The following is a 27,844-nucleotide window of genomic DNA, read 5'->3' on the forward strand; positions in this document are numbered from 1 at the left end:
TCTCAAGAGACATGTAAGGAGGTCTGGTATTCCCACTTCTTGAAGAATTTTCCACAGTTTGTTGTAATCTATACAGTCAAAGGCTTTAGCATAGCCAATGAAGCAGAAGTAGATGTTTTTCTGGAATTCTCTTGCTTTCTCCATGACCCAACAAATGTTGGCAATTTAATCTCTGTTTCCTCTGCCTTTTGTAAACCCAGCTTGTACATCTGGAAGTTCTCGGCTCACATTTTGCTGAAGCCTAGTTTGAAGGATTTTGAGCATTATGTTGCTAGCATGTGAAATGAACACAACTGTATGGTAGTTTGAACATTCTTTGGCATTGTCCTTCTTTGGTGCTGGAATGATAACTCACCTTCCCCAGTCCTGTAGCCAGTGCTGAGTATTCCAAATTTGCTGACACACTGAGTGCAGCATTTTAACAGTATCATCTTTTAGGATTTGAAATAGCTCAGCTAGAATTCCACCACCTCCACTAGCTTTGTTCATAATAATACTTCCTAAAGTCTACTTGACCTCACACTCCAGTATGTCCGGCTCTAAGTAAGTGACCAAACCATAGTGGTTATCTGGGTCATTAAGATATTTTTTGTACAGTTCTTCTGTGTTTTTTTTTTTTTGCTACCTCTTCTTAATCTCATCTGCTTCTGTTAGGTCCTTGCCATTTCTGTCCTTTATCATGAGCATCCCTGCATGAAATGAAAGGGTAATTTAGTGCTTTAAAAATTAACTTGGATTCTGGCTTACCCCATGGCATACTTTCTTGTGTGTGTAAAAAAAAAAAAAAACGGGAAAGTATAGATCCAGGTAAACTGCCAGAGCTTGAATAAATTCCAGTACATGTAATCAGTGTTAGCATTACCCTCCATGTTTACCTCAGCAGAAATAAATAATTGAGAATAATTATTCTACTGACTCTGCCCCATAGGGTGGAAGAAGAAGGGCAATACATAAGGAATTATAAATACTTCCTAGAGGAGGCTTTCAAAGAACTATATGTTTGGAAGAACAACAACAACAAAATCTCAAGCAGTAACTTGTTACCATTTCTTCCTTTAGAAATTAGAAATAGATTTCATAATATTGTGACCTGTTCAGAAATGAGCTAGGTTTTACTTGAGTGAAATGGAGGATTTAGGATCTATTTCACTTTTTTTCTCGGTACTAATGGAGTGTTTCACACTCTTACTCTGAGGAAAGCTATGTATCAGAATGTTAGCATTTGCAAATCCTCCTGACTGTAGGACAAAACCCTCAATGAATCCCTGACTTCTTGTTCACCTGGAACACCAGACTCCCTCAAATCTCTCCAGACGCTCACACGTCCTTCAGCTCCCTACTTCTGCCTTCTGTCATGCAGAGCAGCCTTGTGTCACAGAGGCCAGGCTCTGTCACTGGAACTGAGCCCAGTTTCACTTGCATTTTCTTCTTCTTGTGCCTTTAGAGTTGGATGCCACAATGTATCATGTTATTGACTTTGTGACATCAGAAGATATAGAATATGCCTATCTTCCATACTACCCAAAGCAATCTATGAATTTAATGAGATCCCTATCACATTACTCATAACATTTTCCACAGAACTAAATCCTAAAATTTATATCACAAAGGGTGTGACATGACTTAGTGACTGAACATAGAAGACTCAGAATTGCCAAAGCAATCCTGAGGAGAAAGAACAAAGCTGGAGGCATACCCACCCAGACTTCAGACAATACTACAAGGCTCCACTAATCAAAATAGCAGGGTACTGACACAAAAACAGACACATCAGTGGAACAAAATAGAGAGCCCAGAAGTAAACCCACACACCTACAGTCAATCTTTGACAAAGAAGGCAAGAATATACAATAGAGAAAAGATAGTCTCTTTAGCGAGTGGTATTGGAAAAGTTAGACAGCCACTTGTAAATCAAAGAAGTTATAACATTCCCTCCCATTTTACACACACCAAAAGTGAAAAAAAAAAAGTCAAAATGGCTTAGAGACTTAAATATAAGACAGATACCATAGAACTCCTCGAAGAAAACACAGGCAAAACATTCTCTGACATAAATTGGACCAATATTTTCTTAGTCTCCCAAGGCAATGGAAATAAAGGCAAAAATGAACAAAAGGGAATAATCAAACTTAAAAAGTTTTGCTCAGCAAAGGAAATCATAAACAAAATGAAAAGACAACCAATAAACTATGAGAAAATATTTGTAAACAATGCAACCAACAGGGGCTTAATTTCCAAAATATAGAAACATCTCATATAACTCAACAGCAAAAAAGCAAACAACCCAATCAAAAAATGAGCAGAAGACCTAAATAAATATTTCTCCAAAGTACACATACATATGGCCAATAGGCATCTCAAAAGATGCTCAACTTCTCTAATTAGTAGAGAAATACAAACCAAAACTACAGCGAGGTATCCCCTCACAGTGGTCAGAATGATCATCATATAAAGGTCTACAAATAATAAAAGCTGGAGAGGGTATGGAGAAAAGGGAACCCTCCTTCATGGTTGGTGGGAATGTAAATTTGTGCAGCCACCATAGAAAACTGTATAGAGGTATTCCATAAACTAAAAAGAGTTGCCATATGCTCCAGCAATCCAACTCCTGGGCATACATCTGGGGGAAAAAGATGAAAATTCTAATTTGAGAAGATAAATGCACCCCAATGTTCACAGCAGCACTATTTACAAGAGCCAAGACATGGAAACAACCCAAGTGTCCATAAGCTGATGACTGGAATAAGAATATGTTATATATATATATATATATGTTTAAGAATATGTGAGACATATACACATTATATATACATAGAGAAAGAGCTATCACAACGGTGATAGGTGAACCACTGCAGTAAGACATGTAAGAGAACACTGAAGAGGAGTGGGAGCAAGGCATGGCCATAGCACTGGCCAGGAACAGCAGGAGTTACAAGACTGGTTTTGGTAAGTGACTGAAATCGCTGGGTGAAGAAGAGGGAAGCTTCAAGGATGATCCTGAAGACATGAAAACACTTTCTGGGTCTCAGCAGGCTTTAAATAGATAGTTTTCAGACACTCAATTATGTCTGACACTCTGCAGGCCCATGGGCTATAGCCTGCCAGGCTCCTCAATCCATGGAATTTTCCAGGCAAGAATACTGGAGTACGGTGCCATTTCCTACTCCAGGAGATCTTCCCAACTCAGGGATCGAACCTGTGTCTCTTGCTTCTTCTGCATTGGCAGATGGACTCTTTATCACTAGTGCCATCTGGGAAGCCCATATATTTTTATCTATATATCTTTCATTTCAGGCTAAGACATTTTTCCAAATTGTTAGGTACTTCCAGATGTACTTGAAAAGAGATGTTTTATAGCAGCTCTAACCAACCAAGAAGACTGCACAAAAGGAACAATGAAAACAACAAAAAGCTATTAGAATTTGAGAACAGCTTTTGACCTAAAATAGAAAGAAACTACACCAAACACCACTGTTTCAACATGCACAATAAATACAACGTGGAGGAGTCCACACAGGGCATTAACAGACTCAACCCATGATGGCCCCCGTTTTTTACTGATAAACTGCTCACAGATATTTTGCCTTTACGAATACTTATGTATTCAGATCAATCCTACCGAATAAAAGAAAACCAAGAGTGAATAAAAAAATTAGACCAAAAGAGCTTTCCAAATGTATCAGTTCAGTTCAGTCACTCAGTCGTGTCTGACTCTTTGCGATCCCATGAATCGCAGCACGCCAGGCCTTCCTGTCCATCAACAACTCCTGGAGTCTATCCAAACTCATGTCCATTGAGTCGGTGATGCCATCCAACCATCTCATCCTCTGTCGTCCCTTCTCCTCCTGCCCTCAGTCTTTCCCAACATCAGGGTCTTTTCCAGTGAGTCAGCTCTTTGCATCAGGTGGCCAAAGTATTGGAGTTTTCAGCTTCAGCATCAGTCCTTCCAATGAATATTCAGGACTGATTTCCTTTAGGTTGGACTGGTTGGATCTACTTGCAGTCCAAGGGACTCTCAAAAGTCTTCTCCAACACCACAGTTCAAAAGCATCAATTCTTCCACGTTCAGCTTTCTTTATAGCCCAACTCTCACATCCATACATGACTTTGTTGACAAAGTAATGTCTCTGCTTTTTAATATGCTGTCTAGGTTGGTCATAACTTTCCTTCCAAGGAGTAAGCGTCTTTTAATTTCATGGATGCAATCACCATCTGCAGTGGTTTTTGAGCCCAGAAAAATAAAGTCAGCCACTGCTTCCATGTCTATTTGCCATGAAGTGATGGGACCAGATGCCATGATTTTAGTTTTCTGAATGTTGAGCTTTAAGCCAACTTTTTCACTCTCCTCTTTCACTTTCATCAAGAGGCTTTTTAGCTCCTCTTCACTTTCTCCCATAAGGGTGGTGTCATCTGCATATCTGAAGTTATTGATATTTCTCCAGACAATCTTGATTCCAGCTTGTGCTTCCTCCAGCCCAGCGTTTCTCATGATGTACTCTGCATAGAAGTTAAATAAGCAGGGTGACAATATACAGCCTTGATGTACTCCTTTTCCTATTTGGAACTAGTCTGTTGTTCCATGTCCAGTTTTAACTGTTGCTTCCTGACCTGCATACAGGTTTCTCAGGAGGCAGGTCAGGTGGTCTGGTATTCCCAACTCTTTCAGAATTTTCCACAGTTTATTGTGATCCACACAGTCAAAGGCTTTGGCATAGTCAATAAAGCAGAAATAGATGTTTTCTCTGGAACTCTCTTGCTTTTTCGATGATCCAGTGGATGTTGGCAATTTGATCTCTGTTCCTCTGCCTTTTCTAAAACCAGCTTGAACATCTGGACGTTCATGGTTCATGTATTGCTGAAGCCTGGCTTGGAGAATTTTGAGCAATACATTACTAATGTGTGAGATGAGTACAATTGTGTGGTAGTTGAGCATTCTTTGGGATTGCCTTTCTTTGGGATTAGAATGAAAACTGACTTTTTCCAGTCCTGTGGTCACTGCTGACTTTTCCAAATTTGCTGACATGTTGAGTGCAGCACTTTCACGCATCATCTTTCAGGATTCGAAATAGCTCAACTGGAATTCCATCACCTCCACTAGCTTTGTTCATAGTGATGCTTCCTAAGGCCCACTTGACTTCACATTCCAGGATGTCTGGCTCTAGGTGAGTGATCACACCATTGTGATTATCTGGGCTGTGAAGATCTTTTTTATACAGTTCTTCTGTATATTCATGCCGCCTCTTCTTAATATTTTCTGCTTCTGTTAGGTCCATACTATTTCTGTCCTTTATTGAACCCATCTTTGCATGAAATGTTCCCCTCGTAGCTCTAATTTTCTTGAAGAGATCTCTAGTGTTTCCCATTCTGTTGTTTTCCTCTATTTCTTTGCATTGATAGCTAAGGAAGGCTTTCTTATCTCTCCTTGCTGTTCTTTGGAACTCTGCATTCAGATGGGTATATCTTTCCTTTTCTCCTTTGCTTTTAGCTTCTCTTCTTTTCACAGTTCTTTGTAAGGCTTCCTCAAACACCCATTTTGCTTTTTTCCAATGTATACTGGAATGTATATTTTTTCCAAATGTATATTGGAATAAGAAATCACAAAATGCTTCTTAGATGAAGGAGGATTTACCAATTTCCATTTTTAAATTATACCTTCCTTCACAAAGGCAAAGTACTAAAACATCACATCAAGCAAAGAAAAGTGCAAGGAATAGAAATACCACAAAAATTCTTGGCAGCAGTTGGTCCAATCAAAAGTTTTTTTTGGTGGAAAAGAAAAATACCTCACCTCATCTAAGAAGCTGTCATTCTAAAAATGTGAATAATGGAAGGAATGTAGGATTTAGAGTCAGAAAACTTGGTTTAGGATCTTCAATTACCACTGTATTATTATTCACCCTTTTTTCTCCATGCACTAGCCATAAACTTGCAGTTCACCAGAAAAGGATATAAAAGGTCTAACAAAGAAATGGGGGAAAGGTCATATTTCAGTAATAATCAAAGTTTTTTTTTTTTTAATGAAGATTCTAGTCTAGTCAATTAGCTATTTTGTTCTTATAAGAAAACAAACAGTGCTACGTATTAAGGAGAACTGAAAATTGATATAGGATGTAAATTGTTTCAACCTCTGTTAGAAGGCAATTCAGCAACACAGCTCTTGGTCCTATGAATCTCCTAATGAAATACCTTAAAATAGAGAAATGCCTTAAGTAAAAATTTCCCATTTCCCATTGCAGTATTATCTATAAAGGAAAACTAGATACAATCTAAATTTCAAACTGTAAACACAGTTCAATAAACTTATTTACAGTTTGAATCATGTTCATAAAGATAGAAAAATGCCCATATTATAATATTAACATGAACAGACCTTCCCCCAGTATTCACAGTTGTCTGATTTCAACATTTAATATTGAGGAATACCACATAGTAAACAGTAGAATGGGTACCTTTTCCAATATTTCCTATGTTTTCCAATTTTTATACTTATCATCAGTTTTAAAATAGAAGTTCTAGAAATTGCATATTTTTTAAAGGTAATCAAAGCTTTAAAATTTTTCTAAAACAGTTGTCTAAAATATAACATCTAAAACTGTTTTATGTAAAATTCAAGAAGAGCATGTTCTTTTTATATATTAACTTTGTAAATCACAACAAGGAAACAGATTATATAATTGCCTTTTCTGTACCTTTAGATTATCAGGCAATTCAGATCGTCCAGCATATCCAGGGTTCATTGTTATAAAGATAGCACACGTGGGGTCAAGTTTTAATTCAGTTCCTTCAAACACTAGTAAATCAGCACCTGCATTAATACCTGTGGGTAATCAAGGATGAAATGACTTAGCAATTCCACATATAAATGGGACTCGTGCCATTCATTATGTCCTATATTTCTACTGTTTCCACACAACTCAGAGACAAACTAGTCCATTACCTCTTTGGATAGTAAGAATTTGTTGAGCAACGACAGACAGCACTTCCAAATCAATTCTGTTAAACTCATCAAAGCAAGCCCAGGCACCACAAGATAACAGTCCCTGGGAGAAAAGAGTAATGAAAATTTTCAATTTTATCTGATTGAATATTACATTGAAATGTTGTATTTTCACCTCATCTCCTCACAGATTTAATATCCTATCAAGGAAATTGCTTATTCACCTTTATCTTTAAAGACAGCTTACTCTTTTATTACCAATTCATTATTCTGCATGAATAAAGAGTTTGATGAATTGAAAATTTTTCCAATTGATTTTTGTTTTACTTTCTCTGTGTATTTTTTGGCATTTAGATGTATATCTATAATTTTAAAGCCTTTCTTATTTTTTAGTTACAAGTTGATTTTATTCACTTTTTTCTTACAGACTCCATAGAATGGATTGTAATAATCCTTTAAATTAGGTGACTCCTGCTGTCAATGAGACTACCCTGTAACCTGAGTACCTTAATGACCAGCTAACACCATCGGAGGCCCCAGCTTGCAATTCTAACTTACAGCTACCTCAAAAGTAACTATGTGCCATTTGGTCATAGTAAAAACTAGAAAGTCAGACTTGAGTAGCTGAGTCCAAATTCAAATTAAATTTTTTAAAAATGCAAAAATGATTACTGAATGTACATTCTCTAGATTGTATATGTACGTATGTGTATTTCACTAAGCACCTATAATATGCAGGACATGATGCATGGCACTTTGTATATATCTTTCATAAAAGGAAACTAAGGCTATGTCACATAAGATGCTAAGTATTTAGTACAATGCCATATATCTAATAGTGGCTAACCTTGGATTTGTGTACAGTTCCATCTATTCAAACACACTGGATTAAACATGAACACCATGCATGTCAAAGAATAGTACATTTTCATTATTTAGTGAAGACTCCAAGACTTAGAAATCTAACACATGACATAATAAAAGGATTAGAAATCACAGAGAACAAAATGCTTATGAATTCACGTGTTCAGAGTTATACAGATTGTGAGGTTCTAGTAAGATCTCTGTCTTTTTAATTCTGTACCCCCATTATTCAGCATGATCCTAATATAAATTGTCCATATAATCAATACTTATCAATAACAAAACAATATTTTAATATATGAATCTATATCAAAGAATTAAGAATATTATTATATAGATTTGAAAACTTAGTGCATACCAGAATTTTCTTGAAACATTTAGGAATATAATGGCTATTTAAAGTACACAGGGAATCTTTTAGATTTGCTGATTATTTCTTTAATAAGCATTACAGTGAGGTTGTATATCATTATAGAGGATGATTGAAATAGCTACTGATCATTCAAAGGTTTTCTTCATATTTTACTTATTATAATATTTTCCTTTATTTTACTATTATTCTAATTGTTTCAGTGTCACAAATATAGAAACTTCTGATGTTCCAAATATTTCATTAAATGACTAGGCCATATTTCAGTCAGGAATAGTTTACTTATAGGGTAGGGTTGTTATGTTTTGTTAGTGTGAGTAGTTTTTTTATCCTAAAACACACTTATTTGTTCTTTATTTATAATGTTTTTATACTGCGGGATAGCCTAGTAATTTTTTTTAATTTATTTTTTTTTCAGATTTTATTTTATTATTATTATTATTTTTAAACTTTACAATATTGTATTGGTTTTGCCATACATCAACATTATTTTTAATTGCAGGACAATTGCTTTATACTATGGCATTGGTTTCTGCCAGACATCAACATGAATCAGTCATAGGTATACAAATGATTTGAGTATTTTTACAATGTTAACTTTTTCTTCTGTTATCTTTGAAAATTAAGGATTAAAGAATCATTAAATTGTAATTTGCAAAGTATACAAGAATAGAAAATAAAAAAACAAGTAAGTGGAACTCATAATCCCACATGGATAATTTCATGTTCAATTGTGCCACCTATATTTTAAGGAACAACAAACTATAGCAACAAAGCATCAAAATGACCAGATGCTCAAAGGTTACTCAATGAACTTAGCCAGAGACTTTATATCTTTCTCTCCCCTTTTTGCAATTTTACCAACTCTTAAGAGTGGGAGTCTGACTCAGAATAAGAAAAAACAAAGGGATTTCAAGTTCACCAAAAAGATTAAATAGAATGTGTTTATAAAAGTAAATCATTGAATCATAACTCATTAATAATGAAGTCTTTAGAGAACTCAGTATTTACAGGATGCAATATAGCTCAGTTGGTAAAGAATCTGCCTGCAATGCAGGAGACCCAGGTTCAATTCCTGGGTTGGGAAGATCCACTGGAGAAGGGATAGGCTACCCACTCCAGTATTCTTGGGCTTGCCTTGTGGCTCAGTTGGTAAAGAATCTGCCTGCAATGCAGAATACCTGGGTTCAATTCCTGAGTTGGGAAGATCCCCCAAGAAGGAAAAGGCTACCCACTCCAGTATTCTGGCCTGGAGAATAACATGGACTATACTTATGGGGTCACAAAGACTCGGACATAACTGAGTGACTTTCACTTAAAATAATGGTTCTCAAACTTCTAGTTGTCCAGTGTGTTGAAGGGACTCAACTCATTCATTACTATCAGGAATACTGACCCTTTATAAAGCAAGGACTGAAGAGGGAGGTAGAAAGTGTGAAAGTGTTAGTCAGCTCAGTCATGTCCCACCCTGCATCCCAAAGGACTTTCAGCCTACCAGGTTCCTCAGTCCATGGAATTCTATGGCAAGGATACTGGAGTGGGTTGCTATTCTCTTCTCCAGGGGATCTTCCTGACCTAAGGATTGAACCTGGGTCTTCTATGTTGCAGGTGAATTCTTTACTATCTGAGAGGGAGGTAGAACTCCTTCTCAAATAAGCTTTTGATATAACTCTACTTACAGCAAGTCTTTTACATGCATCAAATTATGTTTCATTATAAAAAGTCTTTCTGAGAAGTTATCATATCATAAATGAGGAGTAAACTCAAACCTTAAAGAATTTTCCTAGAGCCAGATAGTCCAACCCATCAGAGCAATTGAAAACAACACATTGCTTGGCTACAGCTTTGGCTAAATCTTTAGTAGTTTCAGTCTTTCCAGTGCCAGCTGGCCCCTCAGGTGCTCCTCCAAGGTGCAGATGAAGGGCTCCAAATAAGGTTCTGAAATATAAGAAATAAACAATCTTTGTGTAATAATGTGATTTTTATATACATTCAGAAAAAATTTAAATCAAGAGCCAAATTTTCTACTTCCTCACCAAAAATTCCTTCCTTCCTACTAACTTATGAAAATCTTTGTCTGTTTTATATTTTACTTCTGAATAGCTGTATACGTGACAAAATCAGAACAAACTCACCTTTGAAATTCAATGCTGACTTCTGGAGAATTTAGTTGATCCTGAACCATCCAACTACCTTACTGCAAGCATATGGAAATGCTACATAAAAAATGATAACTTTGGAAATATAGAACCATTTTTGAGAGAACGAAAAGCAAATTATCAAAGAAAAGACAATGCATAGCTGGAAAAGTAATTAGGTGCTAAAGTTGTAGAGGTGCACATTGGTTTGGAATTTGTAAATAAACACAAGTGCATTTATACCTACACAGAAACAAATGTTCTTAGAACTGAGCAAGCTGAGGAGCTGGAATGGATTCACTATTTAAACCCAGAAGATTTGAAAGGTTGCCTTGGGTGTAAATGGAAACTAAAATTACTTCAGCAGCCTATTCAGGAGACAAAGATTGTCAATGAAGGGACAGGAAGCTTATACTCCATGCAGTGCCCAGTGAGAAATCGACATCATTCATAAAGGGTGCCATCAAATTTCCATTCCCTGGTAGCTCAGCTGGCAAAGAATCCACCTGCAATGCAGAAGACCCCAGTTTGATCCCTGAGTCAGAAAGATCTGCTGGAGAAGGGACTGGCTACTGATAGGCATATGAAACCAAACTGAGAAATTAGCATTAAAATTTTGTTCTGGACCAGAGAAAACCCTAGAGTCCTCCACAGAGATAAATGTAAAACTGTTCCACATGGACACCTCCACAATTGAGAAGTGGAAGACCACCTGGGGAAACAATCCTACTAAAATGAGCTCACAGTTAAAACCAGAAAGAGAGATCAAAATTAAGAATCAGACTTGCAATGACAAAGGCAAATAGGCAGTTGGACAATGGTCTGAGAGGGCTACTGTATATATGGCACTCCACCTTCTTTGGTATTCTGGTGGTTTAGGAAGATTTTAAATAAAAAGCAATAGACATCAGACAATTGTGAGGAAAAAAAGAAGTCAATCTTATAAAAAAGGAAACTGGAAACTAGCAATGAAAAATATAATCTCTGAACTTTTGAAAATTCAATGAACAGAATAAATAGCAGAGAAAACATACAGAAACAGAATTATGCACACTAGAAGATAAGTAGGAGGAAATCATCCAGGGAAAGAGGCCAACAATAAGAAAAAAGAAGGAAAAGAATGGGGAAAAGGCAAAATTCTAAAAACAATGGCTGAAAATTTGCTAGAATTGAAAAAGATATTAACTAGAAAAAGTCCCAAGTAGGATATATAAAAACTCCTTCACATCTAATAACATCCAGTGAACATCAATAATAAAGAGAAAACCTTAAAAACTACAAAGGAGAAAGTTACTTATAAAGGAATAAAACTAATAACTAGAATAACAGACTAGTCAGCAGGAGCAATAAATGCCAGTAGAATAATATCTTTGGAGAGCTGAGGGGAAATTACTGTTCATCTACAGTTTTACACCTAGCTAATCTATTGGAAAAGACCCTGATGCTGAGAAAAATTTAGGGCAGGAGGAAAAGAGGGTGACAGAGGATGAGATGGTTGGATGGCATCATCGACTAAATCGATGAGTTTGAGCAAACTCTGGGAGACAGTGAAGGACAGGGAAGTCTGGTGTGCTGCAGTCCATGGGGTAGCAAAGAGGTGGACACAACGGAGAGACTGAACAACAACAATCTAGTGAAGACCAAGAAAAAAAGAAGAGCAAGAGGCATTTTAACTTATATGCAGAGTACATCATGCGAAATGCAGGGCTGGATGAAGCTGGAATCAAGACTGCCAGGAGAAATATCAATAACCTCAGATACGCAGATGACACCACCCTTGTGGCAGAAAGCAAAGAGGAACTAAAGAGCCTCTTGAAGAAGGTGAAAGAGGAGAGTGAAAAAGTTGCCTTAAAGCTCAACATTCAGAAAACTAAGATCATGGCAGCTGGTCCCATCACTTCATGGCAAAGAGATGGGGAAACAATAGAAACAGTGACAGAGTATTTTCTTGGGCTCCAAAATCACTGCAGATGGTGACTGCAGCCATGAAATTAAAAGACGCTTACTCCTTGGAAGAAAAGCTATGACAAACCTAGACAGTATATTAAAAGCTACAATAAACCTATTAAATAGCAGAAACATTACTTTGCCAACAAAGGTCCATATAGTCAAAGCTATGGTGTTTTCAGTAGTCATGTATTTATGTGAGAGTTGGACCATAAGGAAGGCTGAGCACCAAAGAATTGATGCTTTTGAACTGTGGTGTTAGAGAAGACTCTTGAGAGTCCCTTGGACTGCAAGGAGATCAAACAAGTCAATCCTGAAGGAAATCAGTCCTGAATATTCACTGGAAGGACTGATGCTGAAGTTGAAGCTCCAATACTAAGAGCCGACTCATTGGAAAAGAACCTGATGCTGGGAAAGACTGAAGACAGGAGGAGAAGGGGACAACAGAGGATGAGATGGTTGGATGGCATCACCAACTCAATGGACATGAGTCTGAGCAAGCTCTGGGAGATGGTGAAGGACAGGGAAGCCTGGTGTGCTGCAGTCCATGGGGTCACAAAGAGTCGGACACAACTGAGCAACTAAACAAAGCGGCATTTTTAGATAAATACTGTATAGCTTACTACTTGCAGAGACTCACTTAAACAATAACTAAAAGTTATTGCTTCAGAAGGAGAAAAATTAAACCAAAAATTAGACAAAGAAAAAAGCCATGGTGAGTAAAGATGATGATAAAATTTTTGGCAAATCTACCTATGCTTCCCTGGTGGCTCAGAGGGTAAAGCGTTTGCCTACATTGTGGGAGACCCGGGTTCGAACCCTGGGTTGGGAAGATCCCCTGGAGAAGGAAATGGCAACCCACTCCAGTACTCTTGCCTGGAAAATCCCATGGACTGAGAAGCCTGGTAGGCTACAGTCCATGGGGTTGCAAAAAGTCGGACACGACTGAGCGACTTCACTCACTCACTTCACTCACCTACATATTAGTTGTAAAAATGTGTAACAGTATATAAATAGAGATCAGCTTGTATTAGGATTTTAACTAAACCCCCAAGCTGGGAGCTTTAAAATATTTAGTCAAGAGGATGCCTACAATTTCTGCTGATGGCAGAGTAGGAGAAAACAGGGACAGTAAGAAAGATGCATTCTTACTGATGGCAAAACACATGTGTATCATCTGACAAGATCTAGATCCCACTGGTAGGGAGCCAGCCTTGAGTTAAGCTGAGTGGGCCCAGGTGCAGTAGACCCACGTAGAATCAGAGAAGACCCCAGGAAGAGGGTCTGTGTGTAGTCGACCTCAGTAGAGGCTGAAGCAAAAGTCACCAGCAGCCAGCCAGAGAAAGCATTTTCCACAGGTGGGACGATCAGGTGACTGAGGGCTTCCCCAAATCCACATAAATATCCCTTGGAACATCTGGAACATCTGAACTTGTGCCATCATGGAGGGCACTAGATAGCAAAAGATAGTTGTTACCCAAGACACCTGTCACCTGTAATCCGACCTCTTCCTTTCCTTCACCTCTCCTCTATCGACTTCCAGCACTGGAGAAGCCAAAAGAAGGGCTACTGAGGGGAGGGCGCAATGGATAGGGATAATAATGACAAAAGGTTGACCACATTTATCAATACCTTCCCAAATGCAGGCCACAAGCTTGAATCAAGCTTGAACTGGGAGGAAGGGATGTTTTAAATCGGATGAAAAATAGTAACTGATTTTATACCTAAATGGACTTGTAACATCTGAAAAGAATAACTCTATTTATTAATATATTAGAGTCACCAGAAAGAGTAGGGAATATCTGAGAAAGAGTAGAGTATCCTAGATTTTATCCATAAATGGGGATACTATTTGATAGAGCAAGTTTAAAAGAATAGTGATAAAAAAGGATAAAACTGCTTTCTGCTTGCATCCTGAAACTAGTTTAGTCAATAAACTAGTTATGTTGGAAGAAAATGAAAAAATGAAGTTTAATTTAGTATTTAACAAATCTGGAATATGGTGAATGGAAACTGGAAGTTAAAAATAAAGGTCTTTTATTATTCAGAAGGACAACAGAAAATAATGTACATGTAAATACCTATGAGATATATAATGGAGATATCTACCAGTATGTGTGTGGTGAAACCTTACAGGAGAGAGGCCTTGGCTGGAGGCACTGGTTTGGGGATCTTCAGGATGCACGCTGTTAATGCCTAAAGAGTAGAGACTTCCCTGGTGGTCGAGTGGCTAACTCTGAGCTCTCAATGCAGATAGCCCCGGGTTCAATTCCTGGTTAGGGAGCTAGATCCCACATGCCACAACTAAGAGTTCTCATATCACAACAAAGATCAAGCCTCCCATGTACCACAACTAAGACCATGTGCAGCCAAATACATACATAAATAAGTTTTTTAAAAAGTCTAAGAGTAGATGAGAACATTCAGGAAACCACGAAGCATGACACAAAGCACTCCATGAAAATACAATTCAAGGGATGAAACAGGATGCCTCAAATGATCCAAAGGGACAGTCAAAAAGTTTCAAGAAGGAAGGAGAAACTAACAATGCAAAAAAGCAATAGCACTGCCCAATAATACTTAGGGCTGAGAGGTCTAGAGCCGAGAGGAAGAAGTCAGCAGAGAAAGAAATTGAAGTCAAGTTGAGAAAAGAATTAATAGTCCAGGAAAGATAACAGAGGATATATTTTGGTCCTTAAAAAAATTAAATGATCTAGAGATGAGTGAAAGTTTTTTTTCCAATTAGATCTTTAAATTAATGAGTTTACCTGTAACATCTGTCTGTGAGTGGAGTAATAACCAGCCTAGGGGAATTGCCCAGATATTCATATCCATATCGTAAGCCAGCATTGATCATCTTTGTTTCTAAATTATTTTCCTAATATAAATCAGATAAAATGAAGTTAGCTTAAACTGTAAAATTAAAATACTATGAAATCTCAAGCTCTTTAATAAATAATAGCCATACTATAAACAGTATCTTTAAAATTCACTTTTCAGACATCATTTAATTCAGTAGAACAATTCGACATCTAATTTCCTTGGATAAGATTTGAAGTCACTGGCCTCAATTTTTTCCATAGAACTTTGGAAAATATATTTGTTCTTTCTCATATTTTCTTTAAGTTTGCTAACACTACTTTATTAAGGTATAATTGACATACAATATTATATTAGCTTTAGGTACATAACATAATGATTCCATTCTTACATTTATTACAAAATGATCATCATAATAAATCAACATTTATCATCATACATAGTAACAGAATTTTTTCCTGTGAGACCTTTGAAGATCTACTCTTAGCAACTTTCAAGCATACAAAACAGTATTATTAACTATTGTTGTCATGCTGTATATTACATCCCCATGAATTACTTGTTTTGGACTTGGAAGTTTGAACCTTTTGACTCCCTTCACCCATTTCTCTCACCTCTCAACCTGCACCCCCAGCCTTTGGGAACCCCCAGTTTGTTTTCTTTATCAGCTTGTTTCGTGTTGTTCTTTGTTTTATTTTCTTTTGATTTTTAGATTCCACATATAAGTGAGATCCCATGGTATGTGTTCTTTATTTTGGATTTAACCTCTTATCAGATAGATAATTTGAAAATATTTTCTCCTGTTCAGTAGGTTGCCTTCTCCTTCTGTTGATGGTCTTCCTTAATGTACAAAAGGCCTTTAGTTTGATGTAGTCCCACTTGTGTGTGGTTTTTTTTTTTTTTTCTCTTGTTGCCTTTGATTTGGGTGTCAAATTAAAAAAAAAGAAACCCCTATTACCAAAGTCAAGGTGCTTACCTCTCTAAGAGTTTTATGGTTTCAGGTCTTACACTCAATTCTTTAATCCATTTTGAATTAATTTTGAGGTATGACATAAGATAACAGTTCTACTTCATTCTTTTGCATGTGGTTTTCCAGTTTTCCCAACACCATTTATTAAAGAGATTGTCCTTTCCACATTTTATATTCTTGGTTCCTTTGTCATAAATTACCATATATATGTAGATTTATTTCTGGACTCTGTTTTGTTCCAATGATCTATGTGTCTGATTTTATGGCAATACCATACTGGTTTTATTACTTCAGCTTTAGCTTCATTTATTACTTTAGCTTTGTAATATAACTTGAAATCAGGAAATGTGATGCTTCCATCTTTGCTCTTTCTCAAGACTGCTTTTCTATTTGGGGTTTTTCCTGTTTCCATAAAAATATTAGGATTGTTCTGTTTTTTGTGAAATATGCCATTGGAATTTTGATAGAAATTGCATTAAATCTGTAGATTGCTTTGAGAAGTATGGACCTTTTAATAATGTTAATCCTTCCAATCCATGAACACAGATCTTTCCCTTTATTCATGTCTTAAATTTCTTTCATTAGTGTGTTATAGTTTTCAGTTTACAGGGCCTTCACTTTTTTTGGTTAAATTTATTCCTAGGTATTTTTCTTTTTTTTTTTTTTGAGCAATTATAAATGGGATCAATGGCAACCCACTCCAGTACTCTTGCCTGGAAAATCCCATGGACAGAGGAGCCTGGTAGGCTGCAGTCCATGGGGTCGCTAAGAGTCGGACACGACTGAGAGACTTCACTTTCACCTTCCACTTTCATGCATTGGAGAAGGAAATGACAACCCACCCCAGTGTTTTTGCCTGGAGAATCCCAGGGACGGGGGAGCCTGGTGGGCTGCCGTCTATAGGGTCGCACAGAGTCGGACACGAATGAAGCGACTTAGCAGCAGCAGCATTCTTAATTATTCTTTTAGATAGTTCATTATTCTTCTATATTTTCAATCATTTATTCCATGAGTTTTCACTATAGAGTATTATCATCATCACCATTTTATATCTAAGGAAGCTGGTGCCTGAAGAGAGCAACTTAACTTGCCAAAGTCACACAACTGGTAAGGGGAAGATATAGCATTAGAAACTATGATTCCACAGTCTGAACTCCTAACCACTATGCACACAGCCTCATATAGTGTTCCAGGGTTCTGGTTCTTTTATCTCTTCTCCTTCCACTCCATACATCCCCAAAACCTTTCACAAAAGTGACTATGATGAGAATTTTCGAGTCTGTATCTCCAATCATCAGCTCTCTCTTTCCACTCTCAACAGGCCGACCCTTGTTCACTGTACTGTCTCTGCTCCTCCTGCTTCCCTGATGGTGACCGCCATCACCAGCCACCCAGATCTGCTGATAAAAGCCTTCCTCCAGATCATATTTCAGGTTCCTTCAACTGATCAATACGAGAAAAGTGTAATGACTAAATCAGACTAAAACATTCTGATTTGTACATTCTTTAGATGTATCAGGAATCAAAAAAAAATTAAACTGATTAGTTTCAACATTTTGCAGATTCAGCAAGCATAATGACTAATTTCAACTGAGTAAGTTTTTATAATTCCTCACAGTTTGTGTGTGTCTATATGTGAGTATTTATTTCTATGTAACTATATATTTGGATATAGATACACACATAGTTTTCCTACACATGACATACAGTTTTTGGCTGCCTTAATCTTCAATGTGGTGAAGGCTTGTTTGGGAATAGTTAGCCATCAGCAAGAAAAATCTTATACCAATACTATCACCGATGTGAGCTAGCAAGTACAAATTAAACAGTTGTGATCTGAAATTGCTGTGTAATAACATTCAGTAATATTACTTACTTGCCAATAGTACCTAAGCTGACTTAACCACTCAAAGTCCGAGTCATCATTAACTTTCTTTTTAACAAGTGTTGTGAGAACATCTCTAGCATGGACATCCAGCACCACAAGGGCTCCCAGAGTAACACGATTTTGCTTGGACAATTTGCCACGAACCAAGGTGACAATATCATCAATTTGCTTGTTACATCTTTCCAAATATTCCTCAAGGGCCTGAAAGAAAATAAGATATAATTACTCAAACGTGGTCAGAATCCCTTTGAACAAAAATTTGTTGACGTAGCACACATACAGAGTAGAGTCTTATCTACGTTTTTACCACAACTTGCAATACTACATAACTTAAAAATAATCAATTTCTTTTTACTACAAAGGTATTAGGTTTTCAATGGCAACGATCTTTCAGTTGAAAAATCTTTCAGTGGGGAAGATTGAAGGCAAAAGGAGAAAGAGGCAGCAGAGGATAAGATGGTTAGATAACATCACTGACCCAGTGAACATGAATCTGAGCAAACTCCAGGAGATAGTGGAGGATAGAGGAGCCTGGAATGCTACAGTCTATGAGGTCCCAGAGTCGAAGATGACTTAGCAACTGAACAAGAAAAATAAATTAGGTGAACAATCTCAATCAGGCCAGACAAAGTAAACATACATGGTCTGTGGCTATCCAACATCCTTCCCTTTCCGCTTTTCAGGCCTGTATGTTCTGTGGTTGGGGTGAGCTGTCAATCATATTGTCCCATCTCCAAAGCAACATGAAGGAGGGAATGTGTGACTAACCAGAGCAAATCACAATTCTTTCCAAGGACTACTATACTGATAGGAAGAAAAGTGCTTCTCACAAGACTTGGAAGACTCTGAGTACACCAATCTGAAGTTACTGAAAGCCTTCACCCTCACTGCAGAATAAAGCCCATAGAGACCAGCAGAGATGAAAAACAGACAACAAAAGAGAAACTGCAAGAGTGATGAACAGAGATCCTAATTCCAAATGCTCTATCTTAGATCCCATGAGTCCTTCTAGTACTCACGGGGAGCTGGGAAGGACTGAGGGCAGGAGGAGAAGGCAGCGACAGAGGACGAGATGGCTGGATGGCATCACTGACTCAACGCACATGAGTTTGAGCCAACTCCGGGAGATAGTGAAGGACAGGGAAGACTGGTGTGGTGCAGTCCATTACATCACAGACACGACTTAGCGACTGAACAACAAGAATTAACTATTTACATTAGCAGAATATATTTTTACTTTACTGGAAAAGCCAGACTTAGGACTAAAATTTAGCTTCAAACTGGGATAAATTAAGTTTTTTAGGAACTATATCATATGAATCAATGAGAATTCAGATTGGCTAAATTGAATAAATCATGATACCAAATTGTTTTTGTTATATTTTCTTCATTGTAAACTGTTCTGTACAGTAAACTAATGAATCTAAAAATAGCTACTATTATATAATCTGCCAAAATAAATCTGGTCTGGAATAAAATATTTTTATCATACCTCAGTTCAGTTCAGTTACTCAGTCATGTCTGGCTCTTTCCGATCCCATGGACTGCAGTACACCAGGCTTCCCTGACTATCACCAACTCCTGGAGCTTGCTCAAACTCATGTCCATTGAATTGGTGATATGCACAATGATACATTTACTCAAAATCATACACATATTTTCAATAACCCAAGTTTTGATTACTTCATGCATTTTTAGCCCCTCTAATGCCTCATACTGACTAGTTCCACAGTCAATATTCTTTGAATAAATAAATGGAAATGGATCCTGAGGGGAACAGGTCCTCTGGGAGCAGGACGTACAACAAAGTGCCATTATAGCATTAAGCTCTAGACAACTTGGGGTGTCTGCAGCGAGTGGAAATGCCTAGTCTTCTCTGAGGCTGCCAAGAAGTCTCCAGCTACTCAAGTAAAGTCATCGGTTTCAGATGTGAACCACATATTAATTAAGGAAAAAGTTATCAACACATAAAACACAAAAACATATGCTATCCTCCCAAGATAGAACTACATATTAAATTTTCTTAAATCATCAGTGGTTTCAAATACTAAAACATGTGCCCCTCCGGATGCTGCTACAGAACTTAAATAAACCAAATATGCATGCGATGTGACAGGGACAAGGTACACAGGAGCAGATGAAGGGCATATTGATGCAGAGTATTCACAAGCAGAGGAAAAAGAAAAGAATTTTTAAGGACACATACAAAGCTTAATTTCATTCCATGAAATTGAGCTATGTAAAACACCACAAAATACAACAGAAGAGAACAATCTAGCAAGCAACAGCAAAGACTCTCTAAATCCCACTAAATTACAGCTTTAGAGGACCTACATCTATGAAGCTGAGTTCCCCTGGAATAACAGTCACTCAAGGCATGGATTCTCCGTTTGTCTTTCTGTGTGAATAGTTCTATACGTGTACCATATTAAGTGACAGAAAAAATGGAGTAAACTAATAAATGAGTGAATACATAACCTCATCTCAGTATCAGTGGATACTGATGTAAACCAAGGTGGGGAGGAAACTATTTGTATCTTTATACGATATGGTAAGAACTGCAGGCAGATAGTTTCACTTTTCACTTTCATGCATTGGAGAAGGAAATGGCAACCCACTCCAGTGTTCCTGCCTGGAGAATCCCAGGGATGGGGGAGCCTGGTGGGCTGCCGTCTATGGGGTCACAGAGTCGGACACGACTGAAGCGACTTAGCAGCAGCAGCAGCAGCAGCATTTTTGAGGAGAGGACACATTGAAATGGAATGACTTGAACTGTGTGTCTCTTGAGATTCAAATTATGCTTGGGAGGTAAGTAGAAACAAGAAAGGTTTACACTTAAATCCTCTACTTCAACTCCTACCTATTCTTACCAGAGAAAAATATGGTTTTGGCAGACGGGTGCAGTTTAATTAACACCACATTTAAACTGAAGAAACATGGAAGATGCCCGTGAATTTGCCCAGTTTGCTCACAACAAACTTGTTTCTTTGTCCCCTCTATTTCCCACAACAATGAATGAAGAAGCTGTCCTGGTGGTTTGGGGCCAGCAAGGAGTAAGAACCAGAAGGCTACACGTATCCCCAGTAACCCACACTGGCAATGGAGGAATCCCTTTGTGTGGGGAGGTGGCTGAATAGTAGCTTCACAATGAGAAGACAAAATGAAGTTTCTGGACTCATTGGGGAAAAAAGAAAAATGCACATGGAGACAGAGAGTCAAGAGTCCAGGAGTATCCAAGGGCTTATTGCAGTAAGAGAAACCCTTATCCCCGTGCTTTGATTTCCATGAAGAAAGACTTTTTCCCCTAAAATCCCTGATTTCCTGCCCCATATCTTTATTCTTTCCCAGAGGAGAAGTAAGTGGTAAGTTGGAATGAACTAAGCATGTGTTACTCAGCTTGTTCCTCTATGACATCTGCTTGCTTACAAGGAATACAAGACTCTCAAACCCAACACTCAGTGTTCTCCAATACCGTACAGACAATAAGGCCAAACTCCATGTAAAAAAAACATGTTTAAAATTCATGGTTTTAAACATTTGCAATTGGTGGATTCTGATTGGCCCATCGTCAAGTGAAAGTTGATCTGCTTGAAATCCTACTTTAAGGATAAGAATGTTGCACTAAATGCAGTTTCTGTTTTTAATTAATAATAGCAATTCAATTAATAATAGTAAATTCATATATCTTCTAGAATAACTAAAAACAAGCTTTACTCAAAATATTAACTAAAAAATAATAGAAAAAATGAAAATAGTCAAAACAAGTCAATTAACATCTTCTCTTCATAGGGCTTCCCAGGATCTCCTTGCAGTCCAAGGGACTCTCAAGAGTCTTCTCCAACACCACAGTTCAAAAGCATCAGTTCTTCTGCACTCAGCTTTCTTCACAGTCCAACTCTCACATCTATACATGACCACTGGAAAAACCATAGCCTTGACTAGACGGATCTTTGTTGGCAAAGTAATGTCTCTGCTTTTCAATATGCTATCTAGGTTGGTCATAACTTTCCTTCCAAAGAGTAAGTGTCTTTTAATTTCATGGCTGCAATCACCATCTGCAGTGATTTTGGAGCTCAGAAAAATAAAGTCTGACACTGTTTCCACTGTTTCCCCATCTATTTGCCATGAAGTGATGGGACCAGATGCCATGATCTTAGTGAATGCTGAGCTTTAAGCCAACTTTTTCACTCTCCTCTTTCACTTTCTGCCATAAGGGTGGTGTCATCTGCATATCTGAGGTTATTGATATTTCTCCCGGCAATCTTAATTCCAGCTTGTGCTTCTTCCAGCCCAGAGTTTCTCATGATGTACTCTGCATATAAGTTAAATAAGCAGGGTGACAATATACAGCCTTGACGTACTCCTTTTCCTATTTGGAACCAGTCTGTTGTTCCATGTTCATTTCTAACTGTTGCTTTCTGACCTGCATACAGGTTTCTTAGGAGGCAGGTCAGGTGGTCTGGTATTCCCATCTCTTTCAGAATTTTCCACAGTTTATTGTGATCCACACAGTTAAAGGCCTTAGCATAGTCAATAAAGCAGAAATAGATGTTTTCTCTGGAACTCTCTTGCTTTTTCGATGATCCAGCGGATCTTGGCAATTTGATCTCTGGTTGCTCTGCTTTTTCTAAAACCAGCTTGAACATCTGGAAGTTCACAGTTCATGTATTGCTGAAGCCTGGCTTGGAGAATTTTGAGCATTACTTTGCTAGTGTGATTACAGCCATGAAATTAAAAGATGCTTACTCCTTGGAAAAAGTTATGACCAACTTAGATAGCTATTCAAAAGCAGAGACATTAGTCTGCCAACAAAGGTCCGTCTAGTCAAGGCTATGGTTTTTCCAGTGGTCATGTATGGATGTGAAAGTTGGACTGTGAAGAAAGCTGAGTGCAGAAGAATTGATGATTTTGAACTGTGGTGTTGGAGAAGACTCTTGTGAGTCCCTTGGACTGCAAGGAGATTCAACCAGTCCATCCTAAAGGAGATCAGTTCTGGGTGTTCTTTGGAGGGACTGATGCTAAAGCTGAAACTCCAATACTTTAGCCACCTCATGCAACGAGTTGACTCACTGGAAAAGACTCTGATGCTGGGAGGGATTAGGGGCAGGAGGAGAAGGGGACGACAGAGGATGAGATGGCTGGATGACATCACCGACTTGATGGACAAGAGTTTGGGTGAACGACGGGAGTTGGTGATGGACAGGGAGGCCTGGCATGCTGCAATTCATGGGGTCACAAAGAGTCGGACACGACTGAGGGACTGAACTGATTGACTGACTCACTTAGTAGTGTGTGAGATGAGTGCAATTATGCGGTAGTTTGAGCATTCTTTGGCATTGCCTTCCTTTGGGATTGGAATGAAAACTGACCTTTTGCAGTCCTGTGGCCACTGCTGAGTTTTCCAAATTTGCTGGCATACTGAGGGCAGCACTTTCACAGCATCATCTTTCAGAATTTGAAATAGCTCAACTGGAATTCCATCACCTCCACTAGCTTTGTTCGTAGTGATGCTTTCTAAGGCCCACTTGACTTCACATTCCAGGATGTCTGGCTCTAGGTGAGTGATCACACCATCGTGATTATCTGGGTCATGATCTTTTTTGTACAGTTCTTCTGTGTATTGTTGCCACCTCTTCTTAATATCTTCTGCTTCTGTTAGGTCCATACCATTTCTGTCCTTTATCAAGCCCATCTTTGCATGAAATATTCCCTTGGTATCTCTAATTTTCTTGAAGAGATCTCTAGTCTTTCCCATTCTGTTGTTTTCCTCTATTTCTTTGCCTTGATTGCTGAGGAAGGCTTTCTTATCTCTCCTTGCTATTCTTTGGAACTCTGCATTCACATGGGTCCCATGGATCCCCTGGAGTAGGAAATGGCAACTCCCTCCAGTATTCTTGTCTGGAGAATCCCATAGACAGAGGAGCCTGGCGGGTTGCAGTCCATAGGGTTGCAAAGAGTCAGTCATGACTGAAGCAACTTAGCACAACATACTTCATAGTGTAGTTTTATTGAGGGCATAAAAGAGAATTATATTATGTAATTCTTCCTAATCCTTCTAAGTTTAGGAATTTTCTTTGTCCTATGATCACTATTTTTGAAAGCATAAAAATGTATATAATAACAAGATTGAGGCTCCAGGATCCTTGGCTTTTGGGTATATGGTCTTAATTTTTTAGAATAATTGTATTTTGGTAATAATCACTATTAAAGAAATGTTGAAAAACCTCGGGGTAATAAAAACCTACCTCTTGTCCTTCTGCAATAGCTGTTTGTACTTCTAATGTCCAAAAGGTTTGAGATACACAGAGAACTGTTTGTCCAGGCCACTCTCTTACCCAATTAATTCGTTCATATTGTGTATAGGCAAGAATTGCATCTTTAATTACCTAATTGAAAAAGAAAATGCTTAAAGGTAAACAGTTTCACACTTTACTTGAACAAGCTAAACAATGAAGAGTTAACTCTAAATGGATTAACTTGTACTGCTCTACTTCTTACATTTTAGCCAATTATGAATATTCAAATCATGTGAATAGACTATTTAAAGTTTTTTCATACACCTGTGAGCAAATGGGTCACACAGAGTCAGACACGATTGAAGCAACTTAGTAGCAGCAGCAGCAGTGTGCAAAAAAATATTTTAGATAGCATTTTATTTTGCTGATATGTAATCTATTTGTATGAACCATATTATATGAAATATTTCTTTGACCAGCCAAAGATGTATTAGATAATTTTGGATTGAAAAAAAAGCAATTTTATTACAAAATGTAAGTTCAAATCCAAAATGAGATCCTTCAAATTCAGATAATTACTTACTTGGAACTTAATCAGATCCCCACTCAGCCATGTGCACATGTGTACATGCACATCAGGAAAACTACATAACTCCTCTAAAGTTTTTCCTATGTTTCCAGATCTCGCTCCCTTTGATGCCAAAGGCTATGCTGACAGGGTGGATATAGACTTCATTCACAGAGAGTTGACAGTTGTAAATTCAGGAAGTCTAAGTCATGTGCTTTGCTACATATGTTTTCAGTGGATCCATAGACCCACTTTTTCAATCAGTCTAATTTATTATATCAACCAAAAATAGTAAGGGCCAACAAAGGTCCGTCTAGTCAAGGCTATGGTTTTTCCAGTGGTCATGTATGGATGTGAGAGCTGGACTGTGAAGAAAGCTGAGCGCCAAAGAATTGATGCTTTTGAACTGTGACGCTGGAGAAGACTCTTGTGAGTCCCTTGGACTGCAAGCAGATCCAACCAGTCTATTCTGAAGGAGATCAACCCTGGGATTTCTTTGGAGGGAATGATGCTAAAGCTGAAACTCCAGTACTTTGGCCACCTCATGCAAAGAGTTGACTCATTGGAAAAGACCCTGATGCTGGGAGGGATTGGGGGCAGGAGGAGAAGGGGACGACAGAGGATGAGATGGCTGGATGGCATCACCAAATCGATGGACATGAGTTTGGGTAAACTCCAGGAGTTGGTGATGGACAGGGAGGCCTGGCGTGCTGCGGTTCATGGGGTCGCAAAGAGTCAACACAACTGAGTGACTAAACTGAACTGAACTGAACTGATGAGGTGATAGCCATGTCAGTGTTTGAATTTCTGAAAAGGTTGTCAAAGTTACATTTTTATGAGAAATATATAAGGATATGTGAACCTTTCTGGACTTTTATAGTTTAGCTAGGATATTTACAGAGCTGAATTGAAATGAAGGGAAATGCTGACTATTGATAATAAAGAAAATGTATTAATAAAAGGCCAGAAGTAGCCGCAAAAAAGGCAGGTGAAAAGGGAGAAATGGGAGAAACACTGGAAAGACTAGAAGGAACAGTAGAGAAATGCCAAGGATGAAATATATATGTGTTCTAGAAGGATTCTGTGGAGAGAAAGAGAGGGAAGCATATAATCTAATTCACAGATTTCTATATAGTTGGAAGAGGACAAACATGATTACAGAAAGTTCTTTGATATCATATATAAAATATAATACTAAACTATGTATACCCTATATGAAAAATTAAATATATTTACAGAAAGTTCTATGATATCATATATAAAATATAATACTAAACTATGTATACCCTATATGAAAAATTAAATATATTTACAGAAAGTTCTATGATATCATATATAAAATATAATACTAAACTATGTATACCCTATATGAAAAATTAAATATATTTACAGAAAGTTCTATGATATCATATATAAAATATAATACTAAACTATGTATACCCTATATGAAAAATTAAATATATTTTGGTGGTATAATCTACATTAAACCCATGATAACACAATAAGGTAAGGAGCAAAGGTGCCAAGAACACGATATTTTATCATTTACAAATGACCCAAAATCACATACTTCAGGCACACAGTAGCCCTTCAAGCATGCAAATAACGTACAACACAACACAGTAACACACATCTCCTATCTGTAGTATTTTATATTGCATTTACCTGCATTTTCCCACCAACTTACACATGAACATTTGGAAAAGATATTTCCTATACCATTCCTTGCCAACCCAACTTAATGGTCTGAAATGATAACCAAAATATTTTATCTGAATACATTGGCAAAATTAAAAGATTAGTTGAAATAGTATTAAATATGTCTAAATTAATGAGTTATCACTGCACACATCAATTAACAAACCATGTAATCAATTTAAGTAGTGGTCAAAGTAGAATTCATTTAATTGTTAATAGATACATAAATGAAAACATTGTTTGTCAATACTTATCAAGACCTATGGAAGCTCATTCTCTTTTGTCCAGTGATCCTATATATATAAGGTATCATGAGAAAATAAACAATTCAAAGAAGCCATCTCTATCATAAGGATGTTCATTATAATTTAGTCCATAATAGGGAGAAATGGGAAACTGTCCCAAAGATTTTACACCTATTGAACAAATATAATTCAAGCAGATACTCAAATTATATTTGACAGAAAGGGGCATCAAGGTACATGATGTATATTAAATACCTGGATTTCAATGAATTTTTCAATAATGTATGATAGAATTTGAAAACTTAGTGAAAACTGTTGATTAGGACCTGATGTCATGTTTCCTTTTAGCTCTTGCCCTCAAGCTTCCCTGATGAATCATGATTTTTACTCCTGGTAAGGAACTTGAATGATAAGTTCACACTATGGTAAAAAATGAATTTAACTGCTCAACTAATATCTATTTGCCTCCATGACTTAAAATTCTCTAGTAACAAAAAAAATATTACAAATGATTGAGATGATAACGTGTTAATGTGAGATGTGAAGTAACTGTTAATGATTTTCTAACATTTTGGTACATATGTTACATATGCATAGAACAAAAGAAAGCACCATAGAAACTGATGTGAAACTGTAGAGAGGTGCTTCCTAGACAAGACTAAAGATAGACCCATGTCGATTAAAGTGCATCTAATATTAAAAGCACAAGAAATGAGATGGACTCAAGATAAAAAACCCAAGTTGAGTCATTACAAAAATAGTACCACAGACCATATCTTTGCCTTCAATCTATTATTATTGAATTGATAATTTATGATTCAGTTTGTCTAAATAACAGTGCATTCATCAGTAATACATTAACATTCTATCATCTTTACTAGAAATAATAATAAATATAGCCAGCTACCTTGTGGATGGATTTAATCATAACTCTCTCTAACTCAAGCAACCACTTCTCCACTTGACCTCTGGCTTTGGCTGTTGAAATGGTGTCTATGAGTTCCACCACCTCTCCCTCACTACTCTTCATGTGAGTAATGTCCAAACTTTCTGTAAATTCCACCTTTGCAATTCCTTCAAAACATTTCTTCAAGTGAGGTTGCACTCTGTCAGGAAAAAGAATGTTTAAAATAATTAACTGAATAAAAGAATTCCCTAAATAT

The 27,844-nt window shown here is 37.4% G+C and overlaps 1 protein-coding gene across 1 annotated transcript in view; it reads right to left on the bottom strand.

Annotated features, from left to right (window-relative positions):
* DNAH7 (dynein axonemal heavy chain 7) overlaps window positions 1–27,844 on the bottom strand; it is a 257,234-nt gene that overhangs the window by 137,404 nt on the left and 91,986 nt on the right. Inside the window, exons 21-27 of the mRNA XM_068967281.1 lie at window positions 27,589–27,787; window positions 24,180–24,320; window positions 17,923–18,135; window positions 15,025–15,134; window positions 9,941–10,109; window positions 6,938–7,040; window positions 6,690–6,817 (exon numbers count right to left, since the gene is read on the bottom strand). Of these exons, the coding sequence (XP_068823382.1) occupies window positions 6,690–6,817; window positions 6,938–7,040; window positions 9,941–10,109; window positions 15,025–15,134; window positions 17,923–18,135; window positions 24,180–24,320; window positions 27,589–27,787 (1,063 nt within the window). The remainder of the gene's footprint in view (window positions 1–6,689; window positions 6,818–6,937; window positions 7,041–9,940; window positions 10,110–15,024; window positions 15,135–17,922; window positions 18,136–24,179; window positions 24,321–27,588; window positions 27,788–27,844) is intronic.

The sequence above is a fragment of the Capricornis sumatraensis genome, chromosome 3, assembly GCF_032405125.1.
Source record: "Capricornis sumatraensis isolate serow.1 chromosome 3, serow.2, whole genome shotgun sequence".
Lineage (NCBI taxonomy): Eukaryota > Metazoa > Chordata > Mammalia > Artiodactyla > Bovidae > Capricornis > Capricornis sumatraensis.